The sequence below is a fragment of the Amblyomma americanum genome, chromosome 9 (assembly GCF_052857255.1).
Source record: "Amblyomma americanum isolate KBUSLIRL-KWMA chromosome 9, ASM5285725v1, whole genome shotgun sequence".
Lineage (NCBI taxonomy): Eukaryota > Metazoa > Arthropoda > Arachnida > Ixodida > Ixodidae > Amblyomma > Amblyomma americanum.
The window spans coordinates 115,490,638-115,507,009 of NC_135505.1; the positions used below are offsets into that span (position 1 = coordinate 115,490,638).

Genomic DNA, 16,372 nt, shown 5'->3' on the forward strand with positions numbered 1-16,372 from the left:
GTGTGCGCGCGCGCGCGCCGGTCATAGTTGCTTTGAATTTATTTGAATTGATTTCATTGCCACCTGCCATCTGCCATGGTGCGCAGGTATAAGGTCATTCTCTACATTCATACATTCCTATGCGTCCTCATACCCCTCCTGGCGTATTGGTGCAGCGGTTAAGCGATGCGCCACTGCCTTGCGATGGCAGGTGCTCCCAGCTACGGGCCTTGTGCGACCCAGGTTGCTCTTGCCGAGCGAGAATCCACCTGCCACGATGGGCAGTTTGCTCACTATCCTGTGGGCAGGTTGTGATAACACCGCCATGTAACGTGACATAGGTGGCCCACCTGCCAAAGCAATGTCCGTGATTTTTCGCTCACTACGCGGACGCCGACAACGCCGACACCGAATTTTCTGGGGAACGGGTGCCTCTAACGCTACCGCGTTAAATTACATTAGTTACAGCAATGTTAACAGCATTGAATACAGTTTTGTCTTATGTATGTCGCATAAGATGGTTCCGATTGCACAAGTACTGGGGAATCAATTTATAATTATTTGGGTGCAGGCTGTAAAGTTCGTGGAGAGCTTCACGGACTATGCCGTTAAGCCGTGCGACGATCTGTACCGTCACGTGTGCGGCCGCTGGCTGCGCAAGGTTTCAAAGCCAACCAGCTTCATGGCCGACGTAGCCCGCAACTTCAGCGTCCACCGCACCACGCTGTTGGCGTCCGACAAGAAGCGTTCCGGCAGGCACGCAGCCGTACTAGAGGCCGTCTCCAAGTACGTGTAGATCCTGCGGTATAATGTACATATTCATCATGTGTATACATAATCGCGATCATTATCAGTCTGACTACGCCCACTGCAGGCCCGTTACTACGCTTTCCTTTCCTTGGAATCCACTTCGTTACGCAGAGTGCAATTCTCTTTAGAGTCAATTTAAAAGTGAGCGAATCAAAACTCTCCAGTTCGAACTCGCTTTATTTGGGCGTGACGATATATATATATATATATATATATATATATATATATATATATATATATATATATATATATATATATATATATATATATATATATATATATATATATATATATATATATATATATATATATATATATATATATATATATATATATAGAAACGGTGCACCCCTCTCCTTGGGCGGGTCGTTGAATCGACTTCGCCGGGAATACCCGTTTGTAGGGGAGGAGGGCTGGGCTAGCTGTGTACAAAGATTTCAAATTGTTGGAAAATCTACCCAGACCCCGTGAGTAAGTTCTTACACATGTGCTCGTTAACGTAGTCCACTCCTTCCTTAACGTTCTAGCCCTCGGCTCACCGGAAATTAGTGAGACCCCCAAAAGGCGCCTGGTTTGGCCTGTTCGTCGCTGCCAGTGTCATTTGCGCAGCGGCGCCTCTTTGGCCACGCATCTGCAGCGGCGCCCATCTTTGTGTTTGTGCATTTTGTCTGTGTGTTTTGTTTGCACGTTTTGCTTTCGTACGCCTGTGGTTGCCGCGCTGCCCATGTCCCCCGCACCGTCTTCCTCTCCCTTTCTCTCGTTTCGCCGTCTCCTTTTGTACCCCATCCTTCCTTACTATACTAGTTTTTTCCCCTGTTTTCTTTTATTTCTATTTTTTTGCTTCCTCCCCGAAAATTGTCCCGGTCTGCTCCCCGCACCCCCATCTTTATCTTTTATTTTTTGTTCAATTTCTTTTTGTTCAATTCTCTTTGTTCTCACAGGTACTACCGGTCCTGTACAGCATACTTCAGTCGCAAACGTGACGTCACCGAAATAGTCACTGAGCTCTTCAGGGTGAGCCTTTTAAATCGTTTTACTTTCGGTCTTAAAAGTCGCTTCCCTTGAACTTTGATGCAGAATCTATGATTTGTAATCGTAGAATTGGACCATTGTGCATCCCCTCTTCCTAGCAGGAGCATGCCCAACATTTCTGAGCAAAAGCATTTTTCAACGGGAGAGTTTTTATGAACGCAGTTTTTTTCAACTAGTATTGTAAGATTGCACTATAACAATATATATATATATACCCTCAGATCTCCCGTAGGCAGGCTCTATTTTTTGCTAATAACGTTTTTGCTATCATCAAGAATATCATATTCGTTTTCTATTGCAGTCTTCACTGCTCGATGGAATGATGAAAAAAACATAAAAGAAAAAATTTCCTGTATATCGGAAGAATGGACCATTCCCTTCAATATTTATAAACCAGCAGCTTATAGTTTTCCAATATTCAAAATTTTTGTCCAAGAATGCTGGACATGTTCTGCAAAGTGACGACATCGTGGTCTTTTAGCAATCCGCTTTTGTTGGGAAGGTTTTTTGTTAATATTTAACATTGTGTCAGTTTCCAAAGAGCGTCAACGGTAACGTGAGGGGATGTGAGGCGAGAAAGAACGTGGTAAGATGCACGAATGCAAGCGCACGAATGCACGAATCAATGAAGAGGCACTAACGCAAGCAGACAAACGAACGCTTGACATTATTTTCAGTGAGAACCACAATGAAGACATAGCCTGTGCGAACTTTTGTGCGGTATGGGTAAATTTCTGATCACCAATGTGAAAGTTCCCAGGGCGAAAAAATTGGAAATAAATGCGAACATTTAGCATTTAAAAACCCTTGCATCGTTATGCGCCGCAACATTCTTCAAGCAAATCACGCTAAAATTAAGTGCACGCGCTTTAACATTCCCTCCTAAAGCATGTGAAAAAAACGTGAGGGGAGACATAAACTAAACCTTACGTGCGTAGCGTTAATGGGTCACTCAGCGGCCTGGGTTCTCGCATGCACAGGCACTGTTCTTTCTTTAACCATCACTTAAAATCTTCACCTACCCTTAAGGGTAAAATGCGATACAATTAGATATCCCTTCTGCGCAAGTATTCCTTCTCTGTCGCATAGGCTGTGTCTACATGCCCATATATACGGAATTTATTATTTCCTACTCTGCACTCATAGATCGCTTTAACACCTCATACCACTCCTGGTACAGTGGTGGCTCTTCCAGAGCAACATCTAGCGACCAATCATTAACTGAACGGCCACCCGCCACCGTGGCCAGGTTGTGAGGACGTCACAAGGTCACGTGATCTATTTTTCAGGGTCAACCCCCCCCCCCTCTTTCCACCCGCGCTGACGCTGCATCCCCTTCAACTCTGCAGTTGGTTCAGTGTGCAATCCTCTTGTGACGTCACTGACAACTGACCACTCATGCTGATCATTGCAGTTTTGAAACCGGAGATTCCGATTTCAAGGCAGTTCGGTCTAGACGCCCTCCATCTTTAAGCAAGATTTCATTGTTACACTTGAATGAAGTCCTCATTTCTCGAGGCATCACAGTCACGTATATTAATGCGTAGGCATTACTTGCCTCGTGCGTAGCGTGTACAGAAAGTTTCATAATTTCTGTCCACAGAGTAATTAGGGGTAGGTTTGGTAAGCTCGGAGGAGTTGTGCCAGCTGCGCAAGAAGTGGCTCGGAAAAAGCAACATGGGTCGCACAAACCCTACGGGTGCCTGTCAAAGTAAAAGCCACCTGCCACTGCTGTGGCGCATCGCTTAACCGCTGCGCCTCTGCACCACGAGAGGTATGATTACTCCCAGGGATATATGAATGTTAAGTAGAGAATGACCAACTCTGCGTATATGGGCATTAACCCTCGGAGCTCCGAATGGTGTGCGGTTTGGTGGGCAACACAAACTAAGTTGCACAAACGCACAAAATACCACAGACATAATCAACCACAAACACGACAACAATAATAGCAGTAGTTCACAAGGCTCTCGCATTTATAGCACGTAAGGATACATGAGTGCCCCTGGTAGTTTTTTTTTTTTATAATGAAGCTTCCCACATTCAACAGTACCATAAGCAATACTAACTCCCTCGAGCTGTAGAAATGAAGCAAAATGACGTTACAGCTGCAAAATAGGCAAAAGAAATGAAACGGAATTGGAATTAGTTTGGGGCGAAAGGAAGTAGCGCATTATCAGTCTGGCATATCGGCGGACACCTGAACCGCGTCGTAAGGGAAGGAATAAAGGAGGGACTAAGAGAAGAAAGGAAGAAATAGGTGTCGTAGTGGAGGGTTCCGGAATAATTTTGACCACCTGGGCATCTTTAACGTGCACTGACATCGCACAGCACTGGCGCCTTTTTGCGTTTCGCCTCCATCGAAACGCGGCCGCCGCGGTCGGATCTGAACCCGAAAAAATTGTCCGTTACTCGCTTTCTAAGCTGGCGCTTTCCTTTTTCTTTTTCATCAGAACTTGAACATAACCCCAACGACGTGGCTACAGTGGGAGAACGAGCACCCAGTGTTCAAGGAACTTGTCCGACTCTCGGTAGTCTACCAGCTGCCCAGCTTCTTTCTCGTGAGCATCGAACAGAACGCAGGCAATGCCACGTGGACGATCTACCGCGGCAAGGCATTCTTACATCGCATCTCGGACGGCAACCTCTACGAAATCGGCGGCCGGAACGCCACCGATTACTTCCGTAAAGTGCTCAAGACGATCGGTGAGGCCCATGCCACGGACTGGACCATGAAGACTATCATCGAAATCGACAAGACGCTCGCGGAGGCCTTCAATAACGATTCCGACGCCGTCACCCAAACGCAGCCATTTGGCGAGCTTGTATGCGGCAACTTCCCTCCGAAGGTCTGGCTGGGGACGCTGAACTCTATTCCGGGCGACAAACCTCAGGCGAACGAAAACACGACGGTGTACGCGCCATCCTTCTCGAGGACTTGCCAGGACCTCAACAGGGCGCTCAGGAACCCAAACTCCAGGATCCGTACGCTCTACGCGCTCGCGCTCATTGCCGCCGAGGTCTTGAGGTTCGACTACCAGCTCTCCGCCGAAGACGTTCCGGACGTGACGAAGCTGGCAGCCATGTGTTACGAGGCGACGCGGTTCGCCTTCGAGGACATCTGGGTGCAGGTCATTAGCGCGTTTCTGTCGATGACCAAGAACTCCGAGACGTCGATTAGGGATTATTTTCAGTACATTATCAACGGCATATCGATGTACACCAAATGGATGGATGAAGTTGATCGTGCGGCAGTGGAGAAGATGCTCAACTCTTTCAAACTGCTGAGCTTCAGCACGGGAGTGCTGAGCGACGAACAGCTGCGCTGTAGTCGATACGACAGTCAGACGGACGTCTCGAGCAAAGACTACGTCCTCAACCGCGTCCGGGTCTACGACCGTGTCGTGGGACGTTGCTTTGGGATTAAAAGCTCGTTTCCGGCGAGCAATTTGAAAGACTTGCTGGTAAGCATGATTTTCATGTGGTTTTTGAGGAAAGGAAATGGTGCAGTAAATAATAAATCGGTTGTTGGCGAAAGGAATGGCGCAGTATCTTCCTCACGTCTCGGCGGACACTGGAACCGCGCCGTAAGGGAAGGTTTAAGTGTGGGACTGAGATAAGAATAGAAGATAGAGGTGCCGTAGTGGAGGGCTCCGGAATAATTTCGACCACCTGGGGATCTTGAACGTGCACTGAAATCGCACAGCACACGGGCGCCTTTGTAACTGTATTACTTCTTGGTGGACATTTCAACCGCTCCGTGAGGGAAGGGTGGAAAGTGGGACTGAAAGAAGAAAGAGGTGCCGTAGCGGAGGGTTCTGAAATAATTTTGACCACCTGGGGTTCTTTAACGTGCACTGACGTCGCACAGCACACGGGCGCCTTTTGCATTTCGCCTCGATCTAAACAAGGCCACCATGGCCGGGCTCGAACACGAATACCCCGGCTCAGTAACTGAGCGCCCTAACCACCGAGCCACCGCGGCGGGTAATGGTATCCGCATTGAGGGTACAGTAAATGAGGTAGCAGGATATGTGGTGGTAGTGGTTGTTTATTAAAATAATAGTAAAAAGGAAGGAAAAGATTTTTGCTAGCCCCGACATCTGCCATCGATACTGAAGCAACTGAGTTGGGGCAGCGGAAATAAAGGATAACAGGCAGAACGGAGAAATGAAAGAGGTGAGGGGACAGGAAGAGAGGATAGGGGGAGAAGTAATATGTACAAACTATTTACACAATAAGAAATGTGTCCAGGTTGTGCGCGTGATTAGCTAATTTTAGAGGAATTAAATCGCACATGCGCACAGCACTGTGTTGGCTACAACTGGAGTGGGGAGTCCAGTTATTAATCGTTCAATGTAGAACTCGCGGAGCGTTCGGTCGCAGCGTGTAACTACCTGACGCAGAACAGACGGGACGTCAAGCCCGTGTGTTCGAGGAATGCACAGAGGCTCACCAAAGTTCGCTCACGAGTGCGCGCACTGCCCTGCGGCCACAATAGCGTCTTGATGGAGTCTGGTAGTATGCCCTGCGCCCTATAGGCCGCGAGCATATCGCGACGAGCATCGGCGAACGCGGCACAGTGAAGGAGCAGGTGTTCTAGCGTTTCCACTGCACCGCATCCGTCACACACATCACTCGTCACGATTCCGTGACGCACCCGTCGTTCCCCGGGCCACACGCAGCCAATGCGCGCGCGGAGGATCATTGCACGTTGTGACCGTGTAAGTCCGCGACAGCCGGTGATAATGTCGATGCGCTCACCTCCTGCGATGCGTGGGTCGGAGTGCTGCTTTCGGAGATGGTCGTGGATGGCCGCACGCACGTCCTCCAGCGCAAGGGGCAGATCGCTGGCAGGTAGTTGGTGTGCAGCGGTCGCGAGGTCGTCAGCTTCTTCGTTGCCGACGATGCCGCAGTGACCGGGCACCCACTGTGCACGCACGGCACATCCTCTCTGCTCGAGGCGCTCGATGCGCGAGCGAATTTCCCGCACTAGTGGGGTACCGCGGCCGTTAGATTGCAGGCGGCTGAGGACGGCGCGGGAGTCGCACAGCAGAGCACTCCTGGGCGGCGGAGGGCCGAGGGTGAGCAGCAGGTCCAGCCCGAGCCGGATCCCCATCAACTCCGCCGTGGTGGAGGAGCCCAAGAAGGCTGCGTGTTGCTGGCTGTGCAGTCGCAGGGCGTGGATGGTGGCCGCCGCAGCAAGGGAGCAGGTGTCGCGGGCCACTGAGCCGTCGGCATACACGAGGAGATGGTCCTGGAGCTCCTCGTGTATGACGGCTCTGGCCAGCTGGTGCCCAGCACAGAGGGGTGTGCTCCGCTTTCCCGCGATACCGACGATCTCTCGCTGTGCCTCCGAGGCAGCAATTAAAAAAACAATTAAAAAAAGTTTGACGAGGGCTTTTTTCGGCATAGCATTGTCAGTGGTGTAGTACATCAGAATACAGCGATGATGTGCTAACCAATAGGATTGTTAACTAATATTGAATAGATAACTTTTTAACTGTTACTGTTAGGCTCCTTAATTAGTGATAGGTGTTTGGTTTGGTTTGGATTGTTTTATGGGGGTTTAACGTCCCAAAGCGACTAAGGCTATGAAAGGCGCCGTAGTGGAGGGCTCCGGAAATTTCTGCCACCTTGGTTTCTTTAACGTCAAGGTACAACAAGGTAAGTTGTTGGGTGAGTTGGTTTCGATATTCCATGACTACAGCGCAACGATCGGGACCTAGAAGGACACAGGCAGGGACACAACACAGCGCTGTCTAACGTGCACTGACATTGCACAGTACACAGGCCTCTAGAATTTCGCCTCCATCGAAATTCGACCGCCGCGGCCGGGATCGAACCCGCGTCTTTCCGGCCAGCAGCCGAGCGCCATAACCACTCAGCCACCGCGGCGGCTATTGGTAGGTGTGTAGTCCACCCTAAGTAATATCGATATCAATTTTTGTAATTTCAAAAACTTCGTTACCCTCGGTGCCGTGGCCCAGCAAATTTTGGCGGTTTCGACTGGTTACGTGCACTGGAAGAGTTTCTTTGCCCGGAAGCGCCTCGAAAGCGCATTTATTTTGGCGGGACGTAGCCGAAATTTGTTGGGCCACAGTGGCGGGGGTAACCTATCGTATACCCAAAGAAATAAAGACACCGAATCTGTGGCTGAGTGGTTATGGCGTTCGGCTGCCGGCCCGAAAGACGCGGGCTCGATCCCGGCAAGGGCGGTCGAATTTCTATGAAGGCGAAATTCTAGAGGCCCGTGTGCTGTGCGATGTCAGTGCACGTAAAAGAGCCCCAGGTGGTCGAAGTTTCCGGAGCCCTTCACTACGGCGTCCCTCATAGCCTGAGTCGCTTTGGGACGGTAAGCCCGCATAAACCAAACAACGAATCTATGTCGTGGATAGCATAGGATCTCAGGACAATTCACGCCCGTGTCTGGTCTGTGTCTTTGTTTGCTTGGCGTAGTGGGGATTGTAATGTAGCCGCAACAACTAGCCCCGATTTAAGCCTTTTAATTGAAACTTGCATCTTATTTGCAGGGCACGGGGCTTTTGGTGGACGCGGTCTCAAAGCTCGTCGTGATTCCGCACATGTTTGGAACTCCGCCCATTTATTACGAAAAGCTTGAGGAGCAGTACATCAACTTCGCTCTGCCAGGATCACTTCTGGCTCGCAAGATCTTCCGCGTCGTCTTCAAGGGGGCAACGTGGAGAAAGCGCACGCTGGAAAAAGTGCAGTGGGCCCGCAAGTGCTACTCGGAGTACTCCTCTACGTTTCACAGTACGCTGGATGAGGAGCAGTTCAACGAGGCCTTCAGCACTTGGCAGGTACTTATTTATTTATTCATTTATTTATTTATTTTACCCTCAAGGCCAGGGGCATTACAGAGGGGAGTGGTTGAATGAGATCATTAATTAAAAGACTAGCGCATAAAACTGGGACGCAGACAGAGAAGAAGACAGGACGAGCGCTAAACATCAACTGAGGTTTTACTGCGAGAAAAAAGTACATAAATGCATTCTGAGTGGTGCATGCGCACACTGGGCTGAGACAGTACACGCACAATCTAATCAAATCGGGGCAAAACTATTCCTTAGATACATTTTGAGTGGAGCATGTGCACACTGGGCAGAAACAGTACAAGCACATTCTAATCAAAATGTGGCAAACTATTCCTTAGGTACTTCTTTTTTGGACAAGGCAAGTGATGTCGTGCTTACACAGTTAAGGCGAAAATGTGATAAGCCTCACAAATCTCACGCCCCAACCTTGTGCCTCCCCTACCAAGCACACACGTGGGATAAAACACCGGCACGCACCCGCACTGCTTACAATGCTTGGCCAAATGGCCGCCCCCCGCCAATGAATCTACCAGCGTGTACTGTTGCTGCCCAGTGTGCACATGCTCCACTCAAAATGTATCTAAGGAATAGTTTTGCCCCGATTTGATTAGATTGTGCGTGTACTGTCTCAGCCCAGTGTGCGCATGCACCACTCAGAATGCATTTATGTACTTGTTTCCCCGCAGTAAAACCTCAGTTGATGTTTAGCGCTCGTCCTGTCTTCTTCTCTGTCGGCGTCCCAGTTTTATGCACTAGTCTTTTAATTAATGATGACTTACCAACTAGCCCAGCTTTCCGCATTGATTGAATGAGACGCAATACAGAAAAGATAACACGAAGCAGACAAATTAATGATCGACATATACAATGGTGGCTAATGCGGTTCTAAAATGAGCAATGTCTACAATGCTGAAAAGGGAACAGCGCGAACACAGGACGAAGAGCGGAACGTACGACACAGGCGACAGGTGTCGTACGTTCCTGTCTTCGTCCTGTGTTCGCGCTGTTCTCTTTTCAGCAATGTTATACCAACTAGCCCGCAACCACACCCTTGTGAATGTATACAATGCTGGCAATTGGTCCGGAAAGATGGTTCAAGTCATTAGATGTTCGAGGAATGAAGGAGCTGCTGCATGTTTTCGTCCTGAGTGGAGAAATTCCAACATTGTGTGAGTGGTCCAGACGAGATGAGATGTACGAAGGCGAAGGGATGAGTGCGTTACGAATCTTGGGACAAATATGAAAAATTTTATGGAATGAGCAAATTGGAGAAAATTTCCGACGAGAAGCTAATGAAGGAAGCTTTAACATGCGTTTCATTGATGATATGCTAGCAGTACGATGGTAGTTATGCAGAATGAAACGGAGTTATTCTGGACAATCTCCAGGGCATTGGTTAGGTTAGCACAGCTAGGGTCCCAAATGGATGCAGCGTATTCTAGTTTGATACGGATTAGTTTCTTGTACAGGAGAACTTTAAGTGAGCTGGGGGCAGAAGAAAAATTACGGCGAAGATAACCAAGCATGCGATTAGCATTGTTAATATGGTGTTAATGTGAAGGGACCAAGTAAGACCAGAAGACATTTCAATGCCGAGATAACGATAGGAAGTGACGGATTCGAGCGCACTGTTATTTAGGTAATAGACGCTAAGACTCCAGGAATTTCGAGAGACACGTAAGGCTTTACATTTAGATGTATTAAGGTCCATTTTCCACAAGTCACACCAATTAGCAATAGCATTCATATCATCTTGCAAGAGCTATGTCTTAAAGCTATGTCATGCGACTTAGAGCTATGTCATATGACACCAGGCTACAACCGCATTGTGCTAAAGCGAGAGCCTTTGATCCCTTTCCTTGGAAGGCGTGATGAACCGAGCCATGCTCATTGGCGTATTTACGAACCATAGCAAGCACAGCCACAAGCACCGCAAATGGCAATGCTCGAACGCCGTCGAAGATCCCGTACAATAAAAAACTTGGCGGTGGTTTAGCTCTGGTTAAACCTGGGGTGACGCGATATCTACAGCTGGCTGAGTGGAACTTGGTCACGTTACCAACCACGTGATCACCCATGGCGCCGTGCCGCTGGCAGCTGCTCCGCACCACGTGACCAACCACGTGACAGCGTGGCGGCACCGCCACGCTGAAGGCTTGAAATGCTACCGTAATATAGCTATCGCTACAAAACTATCATTGCAACGGTGTCACACAGCCCGTAAGAAGTAGAAACTGGCATTGAACGCTTAATTTCCTGAACAGGTGGGTAAAGGACAGGACTTACGTCCAAAACTCCCCGACAAAAATTTGTGAACATTGGAAAACTGTGGTAATGTTATAGATGTATTGAAGGTAGTGGTCCATTTTTTTTATATGAAGCAGAATATTTCTTTTAAAGCGTTTCCATCGATCGCATCGAACAGTTAAGACTGCCTTAGAAAACCATTAGGGGACGCTTTTGACGATAGCAAAAAAGTTAAAAGAAGAAACACTATAAGACTGCCTTCTGGTAATCTGAGGATATCTTGATTTTTACAATGTAATCTAATATTATTTTAAAAAATGCTTTCATAAATGGCGTCCTGCTCAAAAATTCTTTCGTCCAGAATTGTTGGGTATGGTAATGTATCAGGGAAAAAAATCAAATAACCTTATGCTGATAATAGCCCGTAAGTATTTTGTGTCCGAAGGGGGCTGACTCCACTGCGCTGCAGAGCCGAACGGCTAACTTTGCCCCGATCAGCGTGACTTGTATGACAGCGCTGGGCCGGCCTGTGCCCGCTTGGAGAGCTGCAGTCACTGGCTGTGCCAAAAAAAAAAACTATCGAGGAAGACAGTCACGCACATGGGGCAGGTGCGGTTTCTGTCCTTGTCTTTTTCAAGTGTTTCTTATATGGGAGGTAGGGAAAAGTGTATAGTGGTATACAACTAAAAAAGCAGCGGCAAATAATTCTCAAGGGATGCCCTGCAGCTGATGGCATAAAGCGATTGTCATGACGGCAGGGTTAATTCAGTTAATCCGCTGTTAATCCCATTCTACTCTCCAGCCCCATGCGATAGCACATTATCGGTGGAAGAGGATTAACCACTACCTCATGGCAATTAGCGCACACGATAGCTAGAAGGCTTTCTTTGAAGGGCATTAGCCACTGCGTTCTCGAGTTGAACGCGGCAAAAGAACACTTTAAAATGCTGGTTATATATGAGGAAATATCAGTGCAGACAAAGTAACAATCATTTCATTGGAAAAAGAGTGCAACTCTGAAGCAAGAAGCGGCTAGGCCGCCTACATCATGGGAGTTTTTTTGTCTTTGGTATCCATAACGATGTTCATCCAGAGGTCTTTAAGGAAGTGGCAATGGCGAAGGATTACCTGGAGACATGTCATTGCTAAATTTAATGTTCTAACGTGCCAGCACTGAGGACAGTAATGTTAAGAGCTTTTAACGTTAAGGAAGACAGCTCTAATTAAGTCTGTTTACTTATTTAAAGAATACTTCAAGCCATTCTCCATTTCAAGGAGTTTTGTCGGTCTACTTGTGACTTGTCTGAGAGAACCGATTCGGTTCTCTCCGATCCGAACAGAATCGGTTCTCGGTGTCGGGTTTGGTCATGGGTAAGTACCGCATTAAAACGATGCATATGGGGAACCAACTGTGATGAATGAGGTAAGTTATATCGGGAAGGCGTCATACCGTCGAGCACAGCTCTTAAATACAGTATGCGTGACAGGCAGTGGCATATTTTTTTTTATTAACGTGACAGCGTTAACAGCCCCGTGTCGCAGAAAAAACGGTGTCGGCGGCGTTGGCCGTGAGCGAAAAATCCCTGAAGCATTAATAAATAAAACCGAATAGGAAGTTGCTCGAGTTACGGAATCGAACCAGGGCCTCCGGAATACGAGACGAGCACGCTAACTACTCCGCCACGCCAGCTCGATGGTTTGGAATGAACAAAGACGCGTCCACTGCATACGGTGTTGTCTTAGAAGGGTGCTTTAGAGACATGTACGATGCAGTATATTACTAATTATTAGCACGCAAATTACAGAAGTATCAGTTAAGCGAGTAGCAAGGTACGTTTCCGCTGCATTTCCTCTTCGCTTGGCGCGCACTTAGTGCCATCAGGCGGCGCCCACTGAAACCACTCCCTCCTCCTCGCAATGTGCGCCACTGCCCCAACCATTGAGTTCCTTGGTAAACCCTAGAGAGAAAGCTGGCGGCTTTTCACTTCATCCACCATGGACGTCCGAGACATGCTGGGAAGACAGCAAACTGGATTGACATATAGTGGCTTCATGGCTGTGCTACGAATTAGATTTTTTGGTTGTTCGGTTTCGCTTTCACTACTGTAGTTTTCACTGACCATTTGTAAGCTTTGTATTTGCGTAGTGCAGCTAGGCACGCAGTTCATTTGAGATCCGAAGCATCCGAAGGCGCTTGACTCGAAGTGTGCTGAGCGCAGTGTCTGGTGCCTGCTAGGCCTAAATTGTGTTTGCCCCCTCACTGGAAGCCATTTATGCAGCAAGCTGGATTTTGCTCAGCGGGAACCTCTGCTACCTGTGCATTGAAATCTGAAAGAAGAGAACGTTTTTTGATCGCCTTAAACACAAAGCGGAACATCGCGTATAGAATGGATAAACCACAACTACAGCTTTTTGTAACAACATGTCTGAAATAAGTGTATAGTTGAAGTTCCGTTTGACTAACACAGATTTGCACACCGTTCAACCGCAGTCACACCCCGCTAACACGCATATAAGGAAAATGCATTTCTTGCCACGCTTAAAAATTAAAGTACCGGGGACAGCCGGGCTAACATATACGGCATATAACATACGGCATTTATATGAAGACCATTACACTATGTGTGTGTTTCCGATATAATTTGCAGAAAGGGCATATTATACACTGCAGGACGCTACAATGAGCACGAGAATACAGTGCAGGAGTACATGCGCTTGTCCCGTCTTGGAAGCTTGGTTGGGGAGGGGACTGTGGTCCAGATTCTGAAAAGGAATATACAGCCAAATCGCCACCTCAGCGGAGCGACCACAGAGCTCTGTCCTGTCGTTAGGTGTATTTTTCTCTCTCTTTTCTGAATAGAACAGAGGAACGACAAATCAGAAGGCTGCAAACGGGGTCGTTTCTAAGCCCTGCGATCCCAAAACACATAGACCCGACTTTTTCGGGATGCTGTAAGTTTTGTGAGATGTGGGCAGACGCATATCATATGGTACGGGCCTGCAAGAAAAATCTGGAAATAGAGTAAATCAGCCAACGAGAGATGGCTGGGAGGCGACCTTGTCCGACTGCTTGGACCTGGTGTCCCAGAGGGCTCTGGTTCAAAGAGCGCGGGCAGCGGCTACCGCCAATGGTGTCCCGGAATGAGGACCACCACCCACGCAAAGGAGCGGTGAAACCCTCCACTCTCCTCTAAAACCTGGCCCAGTGCATCCAATAAAGTTGTACCACCACCACCTGCTTTAACGCGATAGCGTTATAGGCCCCGTTCCCCACAAAATGCGACGTCGGCGTTTCGAGCGTAAAATCACGAGCATGGCTCTGGCAGGTGGCCCCCAGAGAGAAACCTATGAGGCAGGTGGGCCGCCTAGGTCACGTGACCTTGCGGTGTCATCGCAACCTGCCCACCGGCTGGCGAGCAAACTACCCACCCTGACAGGTGGCAGTTCAATTAAAGACTGGCCTCTCGGGAAGAGCACCTGGGTCGCACAAGCCCCACCGCTGGGAGCACCTGCCATCCAGTGGCGCATCGCTTAACCGCTACACCATTGCGCCAGGAGGGGTACGAGGACTCCCACGGGCCTATGAATGTAGAGTAGAGAGTAACCTTCAGATGATGTGGAGATTAACCCATTGCGATGCCGCGTCATACCCTTAAGGCAGAGCTTAAGTGTTCCCTGCAGCTTTTGGCGCAGGTATATTCCTTTAGTGCAAAATGAGCCAGCTCGCCCAGACGAAATTACTTACTGACGTCTGAAATAGAGTCGGCTGCTAGTCTTCCGGGCTTCTCCCTAGTGCAGCTTTGCTGAGTGCTCGTATGCTGTGTTGCACAGACCCTCAGAGCTTAAACAATGTTTTTGACTATGCATAATTGCTCATAGCTCACTCATTGCTGCTGAAAATTTCGCTCTTAGGTGAATAGTCTAAAGAAGTGTACGTTATTTTTAGAGCGAAAGCTCTGCTACTCGAGAGAGAACTCAGTTTCGCCTCTCATTACGCGTTTGGCCTTGAACCCTGACCAAGGTCAAACCAAGCACACGCCTCTAAGACTAACAATGTATGACTGCTTTATTATGTATAGCATGGTCATAGCAAAGACCAGCAACCACGTGATCGATGACCAGTGGTCACTTGACCTTTGACTTTGGCATTTGAGCTTTGACCTTGGTCTTTAATAATTGGTTTTTGTGGAAAGGAAATGGCGCAGTATCTGTCTCATATATCGTTGGACACCTGAACAGCGCCGTAAGGGAAGGGATAAAGGAGGGAGTGAAAGGAGAAAGGAAGGAAGAGGTGCCGTAGTGGAGGGCTCCGGAATAATTTCGACCACCTGGGGATCTTTAATGTCCACTGTCATCGCACAGCACACGGGCACCTTAGCGTTTTGCCTCCATAAAAACGCAGCCGCCGCGGCCGGGTTTGAGCCCGGGAACTCCGGATCAGTAACCGAGCGCGCTAACCACTGAGCTACCGCGGCAGGTTTGACCTTGGTCTTTAGAGCTGAGGTTCGTGTCTCCTGTTGCGACGTCTTGTGATGATGTGGCAATGACGTCACACCGTTATTCGCTATAAATACCGCCGGCTTTGCTTTCGCTCGTCTGTTAGGTTGATTCGCGTTGCACCTCAGCCAATTTATTTTCTCTTGCAGGCAGTCAGGGCTGCCTTCAGCGCCAAGTTGACCTTCGACCATCACAGCATCGGCTACGAGGGGTCTCGTGTGGAGGCCACCAACGCGATATTTTTCAAGCGAGCCTGCCTCTCCCTCTGCGCTTCGGCTTCAGCGCCCCGAGGCCCCAATTCGTTGAGCGGTCGTGTGGCCCACGCCGCCTGCCTGTTCGCGGTGGGAACAATACCACAGTTCCGCTCGTCTTTCAAATGCTGGAAGAAAGATGCGATGTATCCCTTCCTCAAATGCTCCCCTTCCTAATCAGGACGCCATCTCTCGGAAGTGCGGTCAACAATAATGGTCTACCGATTGCGTGCATTGGGAAAGTAATAAGCGTTCGTTTCGCCATATGTGTAGATAAGAATTAAGCTTTATTTACTTATTTGCTTACATTTTTATGATACCTAGACATCCACAAGAGACTTATTGTGAGAGATGAGTGAACAAAACAAGCAGTAGTTTATAGTACACTTCGTTTAAAGCACAAAACGAAAAAGAATACGACATTGAAAACCGCAGAAAAACACGCCTGAAGTATGCAAGCCCGCCAATTGTTTAAACATTTTCGATGAGCTGTTTAGTGGCTTCTACGCCTACACGCGGTTCCCGATTGGAAAACGTTGTTGAGGAACTGTTTTCCGTCGTCGCTACATATGTTTTAAATCGAACGGCTTCTCACTGTACATTACGGCGATGTGATTCTAGCAGTTACCTGTTCTTGTAAATGCGATTTTTTTACTGGAAGTAACGCCCTGACTACAGTTCTGTCTGCATATGTCCTTGCTCATAACGAACTTGGTGGAC

The 16,372-nt window shown here is 48.4% G+C and overlaps 1 protein-coding gene across 1 annotated transcript in view; it reads left to right on the forward strand.

The window, feature by feature from the left end:
* LOC144103603 (uncharacterized) overlaps nt 1-16,372 on the forward strand; it is a 42,172-nt gene extending 25,800 nt beyond the window's left edge. The window contains exons 9-13 of the mRNA XM_077636275.1: nt 551-765; nt 1,731-1,803; nt 4,275-5,285; nt 8,355-8,642; nt 15,551-16,372. Coding sequence (XP_077492401.1) covers nt 551-765; nt 1,731-1,803; nt 4,275-5,285; nt 8,355-8,642; nt 15,551-15,829 — 1,866 coding nt within the window. The 3' untranslated portion in view covers nt 15,830-16,372. The remainder of the gene's footprint in view (nt 1-550; nt 766-1,730; nt 1,804-4,274; nt 5,286-8,354; nt 8,643-15,550) is intronic.